Raw genomic sequence first — 16882 nt, 5'->3', positions numbered from 1 at the left:
AGCCCCAAACACATTCCTGTTGGCTTCTGGTAAAAACTGCCTTCCTAAAAGTCACTGTCACAGCAAACAGGCCAGAGTTCCTCTGAATCCTGAACAACTTTTCATGGACAATGATCACCCTAAGATAGTGCTCTTGTCCTCAGGGTAAAAAGTTCTAGGTCCCTGGGTTTGATCTCTAGCACACAAAGGAGGGGCAGAAGGAGAGAGGGAGAGGCACTCAGTGTGGCAGAGTGCTTGCCTGGCATGTGTAAGATCTAGGTTCCATCTCCAGCATTTCAAAAAGAAGATCAGGGGGTCGGGGATATAGCTCAGTGGTACAAGTGCCTGCCTGGCAAGTATAAGGTCCTGAGTTCGATTCCTGGTACAAAAAAAAAAAAAAAAAGAAGGTCAGATGTGGTGGTGCACACCCCTATTCCTAGCACTTGAGAGATTGAGGCAGGAGGTTCATTGTGAGCTTGAGGCCAGCCTGGGCTACATAATGAGTTCAAGGCCAGCCTGAACTGCAGGGCAAGACCTTGTCTCAAAACCAATCAAACAAGGAAATAAACAAAAAAATCCCAGCCAATTCTAACAGCACAGTATTCAGGAATCTCCACTGAAGAAAGCAGAAAAGCTGAATTCCCTGTTTTTGTGACAATTAAATCTGAGTTGCTGGGTGCCCACGTTCCATTTCCTTCCACTCCCCTACACTACTCTGAAGTCCTCTTGATGTGGAATAAAGTCAGGCAGCCAGAACTGAATTATAACATGCTTTATTGGAAGTAGATAATGGGCACTGAGAATGAGAAAGCAAACAGAATTTCAGACAAGTAAAGAAGAAACAAAAACTTAAGGTACTGCTGGAGAATAGCAGGAGACAGGAGTGCCCCTCCCAGCCTGTCTGCAGACCACACCTGAATCACTAACAATTCTGTGGCCAAACATGACCTCCAGCCAGGCATCCTGACAACTGTGTCTGTTTAATCATGATCCCACGTCTCCTCTGTCATGGTGAAATAATGGGATGGTGACAAGGACCTGGGCACAGTGGCCTGGCCACACCCGTGGAGAGGACAAGTGTGGTCAGTCCTGGAGGGGGGTGTTATTGTTCTGCATGGTCGTTCTTATCCAGTCGACATAGTTCTGTACCTTGGTGTAGATCCCATAGGTCCCACACTCGATTCCCCAGGACACCAGGCCAAAGATGTAGAATTTGGAATTCCCTTCAGTGAGCCTCTTGATAGCAAAAGCCCCTCCACTGTCTCCCTGACAGCTGTCCACACCCGCTCCTCCAGCACAGAACATGTTCTGAGTGAAAACGTATGACTTGGGGTCCATTTTGGGATTTTTCACTCTTACCGTCTGGCACATCTCTAAATTAGTTACAGGTAGTATGGCTCCTCTGAGTCGCAAAACCCAATCTTTTTCCTCTGTCTTACCCCAGCCCGAGATCATGCCCAGGTCCCCCACTGAGAAGCTGTATTTGGGAGAGGTGCCTGGCAGGCAGATGGGAGACACAGTCCGCCCCATCTTCACTGGGTCTTTCAGCCGCACCAGCGCAATGTCATTGTCAAAATTGGTTCGTGTGCTTGGGTCAGCCACCTGCTGCCAATCAGGGTGAATAAACACACGCTCGGCAGTGAGCATATGGGCCTTGCTCAGGTCTTTGCTCCTCACCACGGTCAACCCAGTGTACATTGTTGGGTGGTAGTTTCTTTCCACGACGTGGGCTGCTGTCAGTACCCAGTACTCGTCAATGAGGGCCCCACCAGCCCTTTCAGAATGGAAGAAGACTTGCCAGGGGAAACTCTCAATGTTTGTAGGGTAGCCTCCAAATATCCTCTGTGACATTGTAAAGGGCTCGCTGGGGACTCCACAGACTAGGAAGGAAGAAGGACAAGGAGGGGAGGGATAGGAAACAATGCCACCTCCTGAGAATTCTCCAAGCCATTCCAATAATTCACCCCTGGTTCCCAACACAGAGTTCCCAGCACAGTCAGACAACCCCACATCTGACGTATGCTGACCTTCCCTGGATGTCCCCCTTGCCAACACCACCAGCAGACTAGTGCACCGTGCTCCCCTCAGCTGGTTCCAGCCCCTCTCAGGCACACGTCAGCCCGCGCTCAGTACGTGAGCCGGGGATCTGGCTGGCAGCCTCTTTCCTCGCAGACTGTGCAGGGGGCAAGCTTCCACCTTCTCCTGAGGCCCAGAGGAAACTCTTTCCTCTCACTGCTACTGCAGTCCTAGCTGTGCACAAGTCCCTCTGAGTAACCCCACACCAGCCTAGGAACCACAGAGAGGCTTCTCTGGTTTGGTTTTCTTTTTTCTGGTTTGATCTTGACCTCTCACTCCCACAGACTGGTTCCAAGTAGGACCACTTTGCCACTCCCCATTGATGAACTATAGACGAAGTCAGCTAGTGTAAGTCCTTTGTTCCCTGGATTCAAAACGTGCCCCTGCCACTTACTAACCCTGTGAGCTCACCTTCAATTCACTCATGCATAATACTACCTCACAGGACTGTCACAAGCACATCAGTGGCAAATGCACCTGAATGCTCAGCGGCATTGCTGTCATTATTATTATTATTCAGGTTTTGCCCCAATGCCACCCTCTACTCAATTCTGACCCTCCTACAACTCCTTCCTTCCTATCTTCCTTCCTTCCTTCCTTCCTTCCTCTCTTCTTCCTTCCTTCCTTCCTTTTTTGGGGGGTGGGGGTTACTGGGAATTGAACTCAAGACCTTTGTGCTTGCCAGGTAGGTGCTGTGCCAGTGAGCTATATCCCCGGCCCTTCCATTCCTTTTTTTTTTGAGACAGGGTCTCACTATGTAGTTCAGGTTGGCTTTGAACTCACTATGTGGCCATTCTGGCCTCAAACTCATGTGATCTTCCTGCCTCAGCCTCTCAAATGCGAGGATTACAGGCATGTGACACTACACCCAGCTACAATCCTTCATTTCATTTATTCCTCTGTATCTTGTTGTCATCCAGACTTTTAATATATCTAGCTTTTTGAATGATGATTCTTCACTCTAAACTTTCAGGCCTGCTTTTAGCCATTCTGTATCTACCAAGTACATCTATGTTGTCAGACCTAACTGGCCCTGACTCCGTCAGCTGCCGGCAGGTGACTTTTCTATTTCCCTCCAGTCAACCCAACTCGGTGGTTGAGGGAATCACCCACAACTCTGGCAGGCCAACATCCTGCTGTTACCACCACCTCACTGAACGGGACTTGGGAAGACCAGATAAAGCCCCTGACCCAGAGGGTTACAGCTACTCTTAGATGGTGACCGCCACACCCCTGCACCTGTGGTTGTGGTCCCCACCCACACCGAAGTCTTGATTACCTGGAACACATTTCGGCAGCTCTGTACCCAGCACCTTGTTCACCCAGCTCCCGTTACCAGAGCACTGATACTCAGCTGCAAGAGCACAAAGAACATGGTCACACTCACTGCCACACCGGCTTCTTCTTTCCATCCCCCCTTCTGGGCATAGCCTAAACGCCTCTGGGACTTGAACAGGCAGTCAGATCGGGTCAGCTAGAAAACAATCATGGGATCATGCCTCAAAGAACCCCTCAGCCCCCTATCCTGCCAAAGGAGGGGAAAGAGCAGTCTCCAGAGCAGAGGAAGAGGGCCATGGGTGGGGGGGGGTGACTGGGAAAGGTTCAAGTGGGAACAGAAAACAAGAGAAAAAGAGGAGAAGGGAGAGGACAGGACAGGATCGTAAGTCATATTGTGTCTCACTCAGTACCAAGGCCTCTACATCAAGAAAGCCAGTCATGAGCTGGGCAGTAGCTGAATGGTAGAGCACTGACTTGCTTAGCATGCATGAGCCCCTGGGTTCAACCCCCAGCACCACAAGAAAAAAAAAAATTAAATGAAAAAGAAAAAGAAAGCCAATCATCATAACATGTCAACCCCCAGCTAGAAACATCCCCCCTGTGCATTTTACATGAAAGAAGTGGTCCAGAGTTGGATAACCACATGAAGTGGATGATGTAGGAAATTCCTGCTGCAGCTATGGAGCTGAGCTGGCCTCTAAGATTCCTCACAAATGACCTTGAGAATATCCCCCATCCCCCACGAAAGCTAAATCCTTAGACCAAGCCAAGAGGGTGATGAGGTCTGTTCTGTCTCCCTCATTTCTATACAAACTCTCTCTAAACCTGTCTTTACCCTCCAACACATTCACACTCTCTCTCATGACCCTCGTAGAAGAAACCTACCACTTCCTTCATGTTCCATGTAGTAATATGGTTCCTCACAAGTGTAGCCAACAACAGAACCAAATAAAGTATCTGCTGGTTCTTCAACGTTGCCATTTCGAATTGGTTCAGGAGCGCCACAGTCCACAGCTACAAGGAAGGGAGGAGACTAATGGTCTGACAGCCACTTCTTCCCAGGAAGAGCTACAGGGCCAGTTCCATCCTGACTTCTTCCCTTTTCATGTCCATAAGCACCCCAGGATGGATCTCCCTACACCAGCCTCTACAAATGGCCCACCCAGTCCTCCAGCCCACTGAGATCTGCCGATGCAGATGAGCCTTTAAAAGCTTGAGAGGAACCTGGTTCTCAGTGGTTGGTGGAGGATCCTGCGAAAGCCCAGAACACACCTACCTGGGGGTCTTAACTACTAATTCCACAGTTCCTGCCTTTAGAAGAAAGCTACTAGTCTAATGGACCTGGGACCAGCCTAGGGCTGACCTAAAAATTATCAGTGACTGGTTTCCCTTCTCAAACCCAACTACTCTCTCACAAGCCTAAGAAGAAAGCATGCATTTGAGCTGAGGCACAGGGTAGCAAGGATGAAACCCAGGGCCTCACATATGCTAGGCAAGGGTTCCACCACTGAGCTCCATCCCCAGCCTTGTACTTTTAGTTACAATCTCACTAATCTGCCCAGCCTGGTCTCAAACTTGAGATCTCCTGTTCAGCCTTGGGAGTAGCTGGGATGTACCACCACCCCCAAAGCATCACATTTGAATTTTTTTTCCTTTTTTTGGGGGGGGGAAAGGGTCTTGCTATGTAGCCCAGGCTGGCCTTGAACTCAAGGCAATCCTCCTCCCTCAGCCTTCTGGGTGCTGAGACTACAAACATGCACCACCACACCCTGCCACCACATTTGAATTTTGTGGTGAAGATTTTGCCTTTGAGAGGAAAAATAAGAGTTCCACATTGATGGGACACGTACGTTGGCATGTCACTGTAGAAATACTCCACTTTCCATTGCTCAGACAAGTAGAATACAAAGACGTTAAGGCAGTGCTTCCCTAGAGAATAGACATCATCATTAATTTATAAAAAGAGATATGAAAATTCAAAACTAAAAATGGAATTGATCTCTGGCCTTGGATCAAAGAGGAATCCTCACAGAAAAAAAATCTTAGGAACATCTTGGCAGAATGACCCAAAGCACCCAGGATTTAGGACTAAAAGACAACTGTGTACTGCCCTTCCCCAGAAGATTCAAAGCAGAGCAAGGATGTCAAGCTATACAAAGAGCTCTGTGACCTGCAAGGGCAAAGATCTTGAGCCATTCTGCCCATGGCAAAGGTGTTCCTACCTTGGTCTATCAGGGACATCAGAAACAGGATAGGATAGTACGGGAATCCGGACCCGGGGCCAGAGTTGCAGAGAAGCTGAACATACTTCACCTCTACAATTTCGAATCCTTCCAAACAGATTATGTTCACCGTATCTTTAAACACATATGTTGCCTTTTCAGGCTCCCAAATTGAATTTGCAGAGACTTCTTTAGGGCAGGGGATTGCTTGGAAAAGATGGAAATTGGGAAAGAAAAAAAGTTTTTACTAGATAGTTAGAGACTATTCTTTTTCCATCATTCTCACATTTTCTAAAATCATCAGTTGTCCTCAGTTCCAGTGCCTCACCTTCCAACATAATACGGCCTCACTAACTCACTACCCCCAGCTCGCCTGCAGTGTCAGGTCCAGCTGAAGGGTTACTTGACAGCAAGGCATTTCTAGCAACACTGACAGGGTTCAATCTTCCTGAGGAACTGAAGTGTCTCTGGACTCTACCAAAAACAATCTGTTTGTTTTGATTCTACATTGTCCAGGGACTTTGATATCACCAAAGAGGCACTTCTAGGCTACTCACGAGCTCCATGGTAACGAAGTTTCCAGCCTTTGTTTTGCCCTGATAGGTCAGTTTGAAAGATGATATCAACAGTATTACTCTTGGTTTCTATAGTAAGTGGCCCAGGGAATCCACCATTACCACAGTAAGGACCAAACCGTTGATTGCTTGTAACAAACTGCAAAAAAACAAAAATGATGAAATCAGAAAAGAGAAATAATAAAAGGAAAGAGGTTAAATAGGAGCATGGAGATAAATGTAAAGAAAATAATAAATAGAATAGCAAATAATAAGAAAAAAAGAAAATAAGAGGTGGGAAGAAAGGTAATTTTGTCTTCAAGAAGAAATCTCTCACCGGCATGGGTGGCACACACATGATGCTACTTCTTTGGGGCAGCAAGATTGAAAAGTCAAGCCCAACCTGGGAAACTTAGCAACTTAGCAAGACCCTGCCTCAAAATAAAAAATAAAAAAGGGCTAGATGTAGCTCAGTGCAAAGACTCTGAGTTCAATCCCCAGTAACAAAAAAGAACAGGAAAAGGGAGAAAAGGAGGAGGAAGAAATCATCTATGTGAGCTGGGGTCATGGCAAGAATTAATCATCAACCACATACATCTAAGCTGTCAAGGCAGTTCCCCTCTGAGTCAGCTGGTTCCACATCAAAATCTTCTCTCTTCACAGTCACCACCACCTGGAACCCCTCCTCCAACAGAATCTGGTATTCACACCTTGAGTTCTCCGGGTATGGACTGGGATAATTGGGACTGGTAATCTCCCCAGTCAGTGTAGTGAATACATCCCCACTGCAATTGACTGAAGGAGAGAAGGGGAGAATCAAATACAGGGCCAAGCAGAGAAGTTCCTGCCCTATTCTACCATCCCTTCTGCCATAAACTGATAGTCCCTCAGTCAGACTCTGCTAGGACACAGCTCTGACTGCAGTTCAAGGGAACAACTATACCCAATTCCTACCAGTAGAGACATCTAGTGCCTGTTTGATGCCCATCATTTTGCTTAGGTTGAAGACTTCCTTCGTTACAAATAGCCTTGGGCAGACTCTTCAGAGGCATCTATCTCTCTTCTCCAATTAACTAACTTTATCCTATACCCTTGTATTATGGTTTAGATCTTAAATGTCTCCTAAATTCCCATATACTAAAGCCTTGGCCTGTGGTGTTATTGAGAAGTGGTAAAACCTTTAGAAGATGGGTTTCAGTGGAAGGAAGTTGGGTCATGGTGGACATGTTCTTCAGTGAACAGTGGAACTCCAGTCTCTCTGTCTGTCTCTGTCTCTGTCTCTGCTTCTGGCCACCATGACATCAGCAGATTTATTCTACCATACACCCCCCCACCATGATGTTCTGCCTTGCCACAGACTCAAAGACATTAGACAACTATGGACTAAAATCTCTGAAGCCATGTGCTAAAATAAACACCTCTTCCCTTTGTTTTGTTTTGTTTTTGTCTTTTTGAGACAGGGTCTCACTATGCAGTTCAGACTGGCCTGGAGCTCACTTTGTACCCTAGGCTGGTCTCAAACTTGCAAGGATCCTCCTGCCTCAGCCTCCCGAGTGCTAGGACTACAGGTATGCACCACCAGACCCAGCTTTTAAACACTTCTTCCTTTTAAATTGTTCCTCTCAAACATTTCCTCACAGCGATAAAGCGCTGACTAACACAGCTTATCTTCTTCCCTCCTGTGCTGCTCTCAAGTTATGGGTAACTGAGAATGGAAGTCAAATGAAGGGGGAGCCTAATCAAAACTGGAAGATAGGGAAAGCCCTTTCTGAGGGCTCACTCCCTTTTGGTGCATCCTCTTAGTGCCCAGCTCACCTCCACAATTCCTCATATCATCATGGAGAAAGTATTCCGGGGGACAGGAGCAGAAGTAACCGCCAATGAAGTTGTTGCAGAAGTGACTACAAGGGACATCTGCAAAATCTGTGCACTCGTTTACATCTATAAGGAGAAAAGGAAGATTGAGCTCAAGGCCAAAAACCCAGAAAGAGAAATGAGGTTAAACTCAAACCTACAAGGGTAAGAAAAAGCAAGACAGATTCATCACTTAAAGGCCTTCAGACATCCACATTTCAGAACTGCATTATTCTACATCACTTTCCTGAACTATGGTTCCAGAGCTGTGCTCTGCCTTGGACAGGCATGGGGAGCTCTGGATGTGAGAAACCGCTGACTTCTCCCACTTAGAGTTTCAGCGCCAAAGGGAAATGTCTTCTGCAGGGGTATGAGGACACATTCATCACTTTATACAATGTTGGTCCTTCTCTCAAATATGAAATATAATTTAGAAGTGCTTTTAATTCCATTTCAACCTGAAGATAGGTGCAGAAACACCCATAATGTGAAGGTTTGAATGCTGTGTATTGAGTGGGTTTGAGAACCATATACTCCATGTGCAATTCTTGCTACATTATTAACTTTGTTAGTTCTCACTTTCCTTATCTTTATATGAGGATACCTACCTTGAAGTGTTGCGGTGAAGATATTACTTTAGTAAAACTGCTAACAGTGCCCAATTCATACTGGTTCTCAACAAGTTACTATTTCTTATCCACTATTATCATTACCATCACCACTAAAATATTATACGTTTGCATTTCACAAAGATGATGCATGGACGGATCCAGGACAAGTCAATATTTTGTTTTTTGTTTTAGTCTGGTTTTTTGAAACAGAGTCTCACTCTGTATTCCAGGCTGGCTTTAAACTCGGTGATCCTCCTGCCTCAGCCTCCTGAGTGTGCACCACCATGTCCAGCTATTATTTTGTAAAATTATACAAAGAATCCTCATTCTATGCATTGTGTAAGATTCTTTCTGCTTCAAATCTTTTGAATCTTACCAATGGCAACATAATAAGCAGCAAATCCAGTATAACGCTCTTCGTTAGAGAAATCTGATGTAAAGGTGACCTGGAGTTTATTGTTCGGAATGTGGAATTCTTCTATGATGGGGGAGTTGGGATTCTTGCTGGTCCTCCGTCCACAGAGTTTCCCTTCTTCAATGCCTCCTGACACTATCTAAGGGAAGAGTTATAAAGATGCTAAAAAAGTTTAATTTGGAACGGAGATGACAGAAAGAGGGACAAAGCTAGGAGACCCTGGACTCTCACAAGGCTCTTTAACTGGTCACACAGGCCTGAGGCACCCAGTCCTACATCCTCCACACCCTGGCCCGGCCTCCTCCATGGCCCTCCACATGGTATACCTGCACTGCGTCGTACAAGCAGTTCTCCGACAGCTCTATGTCCAGATGGGTGAAGTACAGGTGGATTCCAAACCCTTCCGGAACCTCAATATCCCAAGTTTGCTTTATCTCGTTGGGGTATGCCTGAGGGTAGTTAGGGGACAGGATCTCCCCATGGAGGGTAGGCTCTGCATAAGCCCAGGCCCACAGAGAACATAGGATCATGCACCTAAGGGAGAAGCCACAATGAGGGACGTCACCCAGGGACGTGGGGCCTCATCCAGTTCTCACAGATGAAAGGAAAGAAAGAAGAAAGGTGCAGCCAACCAGCCACAGAAGAAAATCTTAAGGAGGAATAAAGAAAAGGCCTAGGACAAAGGAAAACCCAGGCTTCCGGTCTGAGCCCTCTTCTCAGAAGCTGCAGGGAACGGGGACTGTGCACATCTCCGGAGATCCCTGGTCACTCACCACATTGCTGGTGATTTGCCCATGTCACCAGTCCTGCCTCTCTGCTTCTCTGGACTTTGGAGCTGAAGTGGTGAAAGGCACCTGCTTTGGTGGTGAGTGGTCACCTGGGGTTCAGTGTCACTTCCCTAAGAAAAACAGTTTTACAGAGCAGGACCACTAATCATCAGCATATGACGCTTGGCCTCTCACACCCTCCCTGGTCCAACTTCAACTGATTTTCTAGACTACAACTAAATCTTCTCCTCCTATCACTTCTCTTGCCTTTCTCCCAATTTTTCTCCAAAAGGAGTAAATCGTTTCTCCAGCCTCCTTCTCTTCTGTTCTCCCACCCCACTCTTGGTCCTTCTGTCAGTCTCTCTCCTGCCCTTGCAGATCAATATCCCCAATTCCATGGGTTGTGAGGAGTCTTTGCCCACCCAGCTAGCATAGGCCCCCACCTTCCCAGTGGTCCCCTCATCACTTCGGGCCACCGTGCTCATCATGCATGTGTTTCTGCTGACACCCCCAGGACCACTGATGTGGGAATGAGCTTCTTTCTGTAGGGCAGAGCAGGGACCTTGGGAGAAGTGGTCTGAGGGAGCAAGTGCTGCCCTTGTTGAGATGGGATTGGAAAAGAAATTTCCTATAGTAATCTCCGAGGGCCGGTTGTTTCTTTACTACAAAGACATTTCCTGACAGTCCCTAGAAAAGTCTTGCCAAAATTGCTTTTTTTGCCTTTTTGAGACAGGGTCTCACTATGCCCTTTAGGCTGGCCTTGAGCTCACTTTGGTATGCAGGCTGGTCTCCAACTCACAACAATGCTCCTGCCTCAGCCTCCCAAGTGCTGGGATTACAGGTGTGCGCCACCATGCCCAGCCCAAAATTGTTTTTAACTCTGAAAATAATGATACATGGTGGGTAGGGTGGGTGGGCTCGGCCTGAGAGAAATAGGTTGTCTGTGTTCTGCCTTTTCTTGTTCTACTCTTTCCAGCCCTCTATCTTTTCCCAAACCTTTCTCCGGGAAGTTCTCCGCCTTCCTTTTTCCTCCATCAAAGCTCTGCAGTTCAGTTTTAAGGTTGTTACCTTCAGAAGCTGATGGGAGCAAGTGAGTCAGTCCTCTCTCCCCTGCCAGCGGTCATGCTGCTGTGGCTCCCAGAGGCGTCAGGTCGGCCTTGTCGCTCCCTCTGCAGGAACCTCCGGCCGAGCTCCCGGTCCTGGTTCCGTGCATAAGATTCCCTACCCAAGTGTGCATGTCCGAAATTCCCTGATCAAAACAAAGAGGGGGCTGGGAGACCATGCTCCAGGGAAGGGTAATTCAAGCCTGATCTTGGAGCTCCCTCTGCTTCTGAAATCAGAACTGCATCTTCCACCCAGGCCTGAGATCCCGAGATCCAGGGCTTCAGGGGGAGAGAAGAAATGGGGAGTTTCACAGATTGCCTAATCTTCTTTTTCAGCCAAGAGTGTGTTTCAGGGTTTTGAGGGAAGTCAGGTGATTTGTGGGAAAAGGAGGAGATTGGTACTAGGCAGAAAAAGCTAAACTCAGAAAGTCCAACCCTCTGGCTGGGTATGAGTCACAAATCCAGGGAGAGCACTGTATTTGTCCAAAGTCCACCCCACCCCTGCCCTCAAGGCAAATTTAAGTGAGACAATGATTTCTCGCTAGATCCCAGCTGGTGTGAGCTTCCTGGATTCGTCTTCCTAAAATCCCTTCTAGAGCTCCAAAGGTCTCAATTGCATCCACCAGCTCAGATGCCACCTAAAGTCCCTGGGCCACAAGCCTCAGGGCCATGTGTGTTATGAGATACAGAATTTTACAGAAGCAATGTGCTGCATGGACTCAAAACTAGGTAACAACTTTTCCATCTCCCCCTACACCCTAGAAAAATACTTCATTATCAAACATTAATATTTCTGTAGCTGAACATATTGGTCTTCAGAGTAAGTGGAATAACTGAAGATTATACATTAATTCACACCAGTTAAAGTTAGGTTTTACTGTCAAAAGAATTTTGACACCAAACTTAAAGAAAAAGGGGGTGGAATCTTAGTTTTCAGAGACTTTTGGTGTTTAAAATTACAGGAAGGGAACGGTGGACCTGTACAATTCCTCCATGAAGGGTTCCCTCATGCCTCATTTCTCCTTCATCCTTTGTCACTTTCTACCGGGTGGATGTGGATGGATGGATGGATGGATGGATGGATGGATGGATGGACGGGTGTGTGTGTTGTGTGTGTGTGTGTGTGTTTTTTTTTTTCTGGGAATTGAACCCAGGGCCTTAGGAATGCTCAGCAAGCACTCTAACCCTTATCATTGTGCCTATATTTCAGTGAATCCAAGATTTCATCAGTTGAAGATTCTCCTTCATTTTATATACCTCTTGGAATAAAGAAGTTGTCAATTAAACTATGACATTGTACTGATTATAAGAAGCATCCTGATTTCAGGAGTGAAAAAAGGAGGGAGTCAGTACCATATGGTACAGCATCCTTGCACACATCTTACCTCTGGATAGTCTGGTACTAGGCCTGGATTTGGAAGACAAATCCAAGTCTCACCTCTACTACTTGCCAGTGGTGAAGCCTCAGGCTCATTACATCCCTGGCTCCCTCCAGTGTAAAACAGGAATAGCTGGGGATATGGCTCAGAGGTAGAAGACATGCTTAACCTGCATAAGGCCCTGAGTTCAATCTTCAGCGCCACTAAAATAAAATAAAATATCAGTTATTCCTTCTCTCCATGGCTGTTGGGCTACCCAGTGAAAAATCAGAGTGAATGAATTTTACAAACTATGGTTCCAAATCGATGTGCTGGGCATGGTGGCGTATGCCTGTAATCCCAGCACTCAGGAGGCTGAGGCAGGAGGATCGTTGCAAGTTCGAGACCAACCTGGGCTACAAAGTGAGCACAAGGTCAGCCTGAACTGCATAGCGAGACCCTGTCTCAAAAAAACAAAAAACAAACAAACAAACAAACAAAAAACAACAACAAATCGATGCACATGTTGGAAGGTGAGCCTGTGAGGTCTCTGAGGCCAGTAGGTTTGGTGCTAGGTCTGACCCCCTGTATTCTCCACCATATCTAACAGTGTTGCACACAGAACAGATGCACATGCAACAATTTGTTGTTCCCCAGGTTACCCAGCCTTTAAACATTTACCACACTAAGGACACCCCTTGCTGTGTGAGTCTGGGAAGCAGAAAGGGCCTCCCAGGAGATACAGACAGGGAAGCACCTTGTCCACCGCTGCAGCAGTCCTGGAGCAGCTGCCTGCAACATACTCCATTCAGCAGAGGCCGAGACCACAGGGCATCTGGGAACAGTGTGGCTCCACCAAGATGGAGGAGGATGAGTGGACTGCCACAGTGGACTGTGGAAAGCATTGCAAACCAGGATGTCCGTGGCACAGTATGGGCTGCAGCAGCAAAGGTGGCCCCACTCTGACCAGGGTCCCTCTGTGAAACACCCACAGGTAGCTCTCCAAGCACTTCTATGAGCAATGCACAACTTGTGTAATTAATTTCTCTTACACTAAAATCAACTACTTGGTCTCTGTATCTTGCAACTAAAAACACTGGAAAATACAATCTGCTCAGTGGAGTACCTGAAAAATGATTGAATGGATGGGCCAACAGAAATTTAAACCATTCACTAGCTGCTTTTGGCAGTATGACCATGAAAGGTATTTTCTCTCTCTGAGCTCCAGCTTCATCATGTGTAAAATGAAATAATATCACCTATTTCAGACCCAGTTATCTATTGTCAAGGCCAGTTATGACTAAGATTCAATGAAACAGTATGTGCTAAGCCTTCAACCTATATCTAGTACTCAGTAAACCTTTGAAAAATAACTAACAAGCCAGGAGTAGTGGTGAAGCCAAAGGTGCAGTGGAGACCATAGAAAGTTGGAGATGTCAGGAATGTGGATGCCAAGGAAAATCACAGGCGCCAAGCAAAGCCAGCCTAAGAGAAAGGCCATGTGGGCTGCAACTGGCCAGGCCATAGGATGGAGCAGCCCAAGCCCTTTACAGTTCACATCTCACCACAACATGCCAAGATGCTGGACATGCAGCTGCAGGATTTAATGTTTTCCCTCCTGGGTTTCAGTCTTGCATTGATCTGATTCCCTTCTGCTTCCCTACTCCTCCCTTTTGGAATAGGAATATTTATCCATGATACTGTATGTTGAAAGTATTTAACTTTAGTTTTTATAGGAGCAGATAGCTAAGAGTGTGACATGACTTTCAGAAGAGACTTCAGACTTGGACTTTTCGGCAGTGCTGGAAGTGTTAAGACTTTCAGCTCTTAGAGATAGACTAACTGTATTTTTCATACTGAAATGAACATGAACCTTTTGGGGTCAGGCTTGGAATATCATGCTTTATATCTAAAATGTCCACCAAAAATCTCCTAAGTTCAGAAGTGGGGCTTTTGGAAGGTAATTAGATTATAGAAGCAATATACCCATCAGTGGATTAATCTATTCATGATAGCAAAGCATAATGTCCTGTTTGGTAGAGGTCGATAAGTAGAGGTGGGTCACTGGGGTACCCTGTAAGGGTATACTGGAGGTGGGGTTTGAACCCAGGCTTTCACCCTAAGCTACATCCTAGTCCTTTCTATTTTTTTATTTTGAGACAGGGTCTTGATAAATTGCTAAATTTCCCAGACTGGGCTCAAACTTGAGATCCTACGGCTTCAGCCCCCCAGAGTGCTGGAATTATAGGTGTGTGTCACCACACCCAGCCAGGGAGGGCGTATCCTGATCCTTACTTCCTTCCTCTCTATTTCCTGACCGCCATGAGGTGAACAGCTTTTTTCCACCATGTTGTTTATGCCTTGGAGCCAGCCAACCATGGACTAAACCAGCCAAAACTGTGAGCCAAAATAAATCTCTTCTTTAATTTATAGGTGTTGGGTATTTTGTCTTAGTGACACAAAAGTGACTAAGAACACACCTCTCCACTCCTTATCTACTAAGTGCACTTACTGGCTTTTCACTCACAAAACAGTGAACCCATTGTGTTCTTTTACAGTCTAAACCTCAGTTTATGTGATAATGCTGACATACGAAAGTAAAACCTTGCAGATGAATGTAAATATGAATGTGTTACTCAGAGTAACAATCATGCTGATGGTGACACTACAGTCTCTAAGAAGTCTGAATAAATAACATCTCTCTTCCTCTTTCAAGTTCTAGAGACATTCAGAAACAGCAGAAATGTCAGATGTTGGTCAAAGTACGGTCTTAGCCGGTCATAGTGGTGCACACCTGTAATCCCAGCACTCAGGAAGCTGAGGTTAGAAGATCACCAGATGTTTGAGGCCAGCCTGGGCTACACAGTGAGTTCAAGGCCAGCCTGGGCTAACTATATAGCAAGACCCTGTCTCAAAAAAAAAAAAATACTGTCTTTATTTTTGGAGATGGGAGAGGGGGTCAGCAGAAGGGGAAAGGAGGTTAATGGGATTGAAAATGATCAAGATATGTTAAATGCATGTACCAATTTCCCAAAACAAACCTCACCATTCTATATTACTAACATGCACTAATTAAAATATATACAGATATATGTAAGTGAGGAGGGGAAGAAGGATTGAAGGGAGGAGAGGGAAGGGGAATGAGAAAAAAGAATTAAAACATATTATGTACACGTACAAATTCCCTATGATGAATATAATCAATACGCATGGCAAACATATACTAATAAAAAAAATAAAGTTAAATATATACATATGGTCTTTAATAGAAATAAAGGCCAAGGTGGAAGAGTAGAGTAGAAACCAAATGGATGCTAACTGAACCTCTGAATTCAACAGAATTGCCCTCCTAGACACAGGAAGCACTGGGCCAGGAAAGGTTTCTCCAAAGAGAGAACTGGGCTCCCTGAAGACATCTCCCTGCTGAAAGGAAGAAGGCCAAGCTGAGAGAAACATGCCAGGTCATTCTTCCCATTACTACTAGTTAGACAAAGTCCACCTCTCCAGGGCAAAGGATGGATTGCAGTAAACAGAAGAGCCACAGGAGAGCGCTCTTTCCCTCAGGAACCATGGCCCAGGAATACTAGGAACACCTGCTCCCCGATATTCCCAAGGCTGCTCTTAATCTGTTAAACTTAATAATTAATTAAGCATTTGATCAACCAGGGAGATGACCATGCACCTGAAGGAGGGGGCCAGAAATATAGCCAGCATAGTCCCACCCCACCCACCCTCACCTACACCTGTTCTTTTCTGTCCCCTGACGCTGTCGGCTCCAGAACTCCTGAAACAATTCTGAACAATACAGTAGCATTAAATATATCCTCCAGCCAAAGAAATCCATTTTCTGTTCCATTTACCACCTCAAATCGCACCCAGCCATGTTGTCTAAGACAGCTGTGGGAAATCGGTACTAATACTGTACACTCGGGTTAAGACATCCAATAACAGAATGGCAAGAATAGAATGGTCTCAAATTTGAATAACAAAGCCCTCTCCTTAGCAAATTCCCAGATTAAAGTTCAAATGCCATTGCAAACTGAAACTGAGACATTAAAGACAAAAAGAACTAAAGTTCAAAGTTCTTAAAGTCATAAAACCATTAACCCCAAATGTATTCAGTGTAGTCTAACCCAGAAAGTTTCTAGTCCCTGAGAGGAGGTATGATTGCACCAGAAGCTGCAGCACAGGCTGGAATGGCTTAGGTTCCTCCAAGTCTTCCAGGGCTGCATTAGTAACAAGGCAAGCCTTAAATGAGCCTTGGTTTTTAAAAGTCCCAGAGCTAGCCAGGCGTGGTGGTGCACATCTGTAACCCCAGCACTCGGGAGGCAGCTGAAGCAGGGGGATCAAAACAAGTTCAAGGCCAGCCTGAGCTATGTAGGGAGACCCTGTCTCAAAAAATCCAAATAAATAAATACAAGTTCAAGGGCTGAAGAGATGGCTCAAGGCTCAGGAGTTTAAGGCCAGCCTAGGCAACGTGGCAAAACACCATGTCAAAAATAAATAGCTAGGCATAGTGGTGCATGCCTCTAATTTCAGCACTCAGGAGGTTGAGGCAGAAGGATCACCATGAGTTCAAAGCCAGCCAAAACTACCTATATTGTGAGCTTGGCCAGCCTGAACTACATAGCAAGACTTTGTCTCAAATAAATAAATAAGAAATTT

General features: G+C 45.9%; 1 protein-coding gene across 1 annotated transcript; it reads right to left on the bottom strand.

The window, feature by feature from the left end:
* Positions 1 to 736: 736 nt before the first annotated feature.
* C1s (complement component 1, s subcomponent) lies at positions 737 to 11147 on the bottom strand. Its single transcript, XM_005378855.2, has 12 exons — positions 10825 to 11147; positions 9763 to 9887; positions 9316 to 9523; positions 8951 to 9128; positions 7925 to 8050; positions 6705 to 6904; positions 6113 to 6269; positions 5647 to 5762; positions 5184 to 5262; positions 4219 to 4347; positions 3335 to 3409; positions 737 to 1859 (listed from the first exon to the last, which is right to left on the bottom strand). The coding sequence occupies exons 2-12, from the start codon at positions 9783 to 9785 to the stop codon at positions 1063 to 1065; spliced, it is 2088 nt and encodes a 695-aa protein (XP_005378912.1). The 5' UTR covers positions 9786 to 9887; positions 10825 to 11147; the 3' UTR covers positions 737 to 1062.
* Between the last annotated feature and the right edge of the window lie 5735 nt (positions 11148 to 16882).

The sequence above is a fragment of the Chinchilla lanigera genome, unplaced genomic scaffold (genome assembly GCF_000276665.1).
Source record: "Chinchilla lanigera isolate Chin_1 unplaced genomic scaffold, ChiLan1.0 scaffold00012, whole genome shotgun sequence".
NCBI classification, from domain to species: domain Eukaryota; kingdom Metazoa; phylum Chordata; class Mammalia; order Rodentia; family Chinchillidae; genus Chinchilla; species Chinchilla lanigera.
Note: the sequence above shows the minus strand (reverse complement) of the source record. Positions and strands in the feature narration are given on the sequence as shown.

What these genes read in the sequence shown, in the direction of transcription:
- C1s (XM_005378855.2), bottom strand. Translation starts at nt 9,785, where the DNA reads ATGGGCAAATCACCAGCAATGTG. An exon ending in GCTTGTACGACGCAGTGCAG is followed by an intron (nt 9,129 to 9,315) that starts GTATACCATGTG and finishes CTCTTCCCTTAG; the next exon opens with ATAGTGTCAGGAGGCATTGA. An exon ending in TGATATGAGGAATTGTGGAG is followed by an intron (nt 6,905 to 7,924) that starts GTGAGCTGGGCA and finishes TCTCTCCTTCAG; the next exon opens with TCAATTGCAGTGGGGATGTA.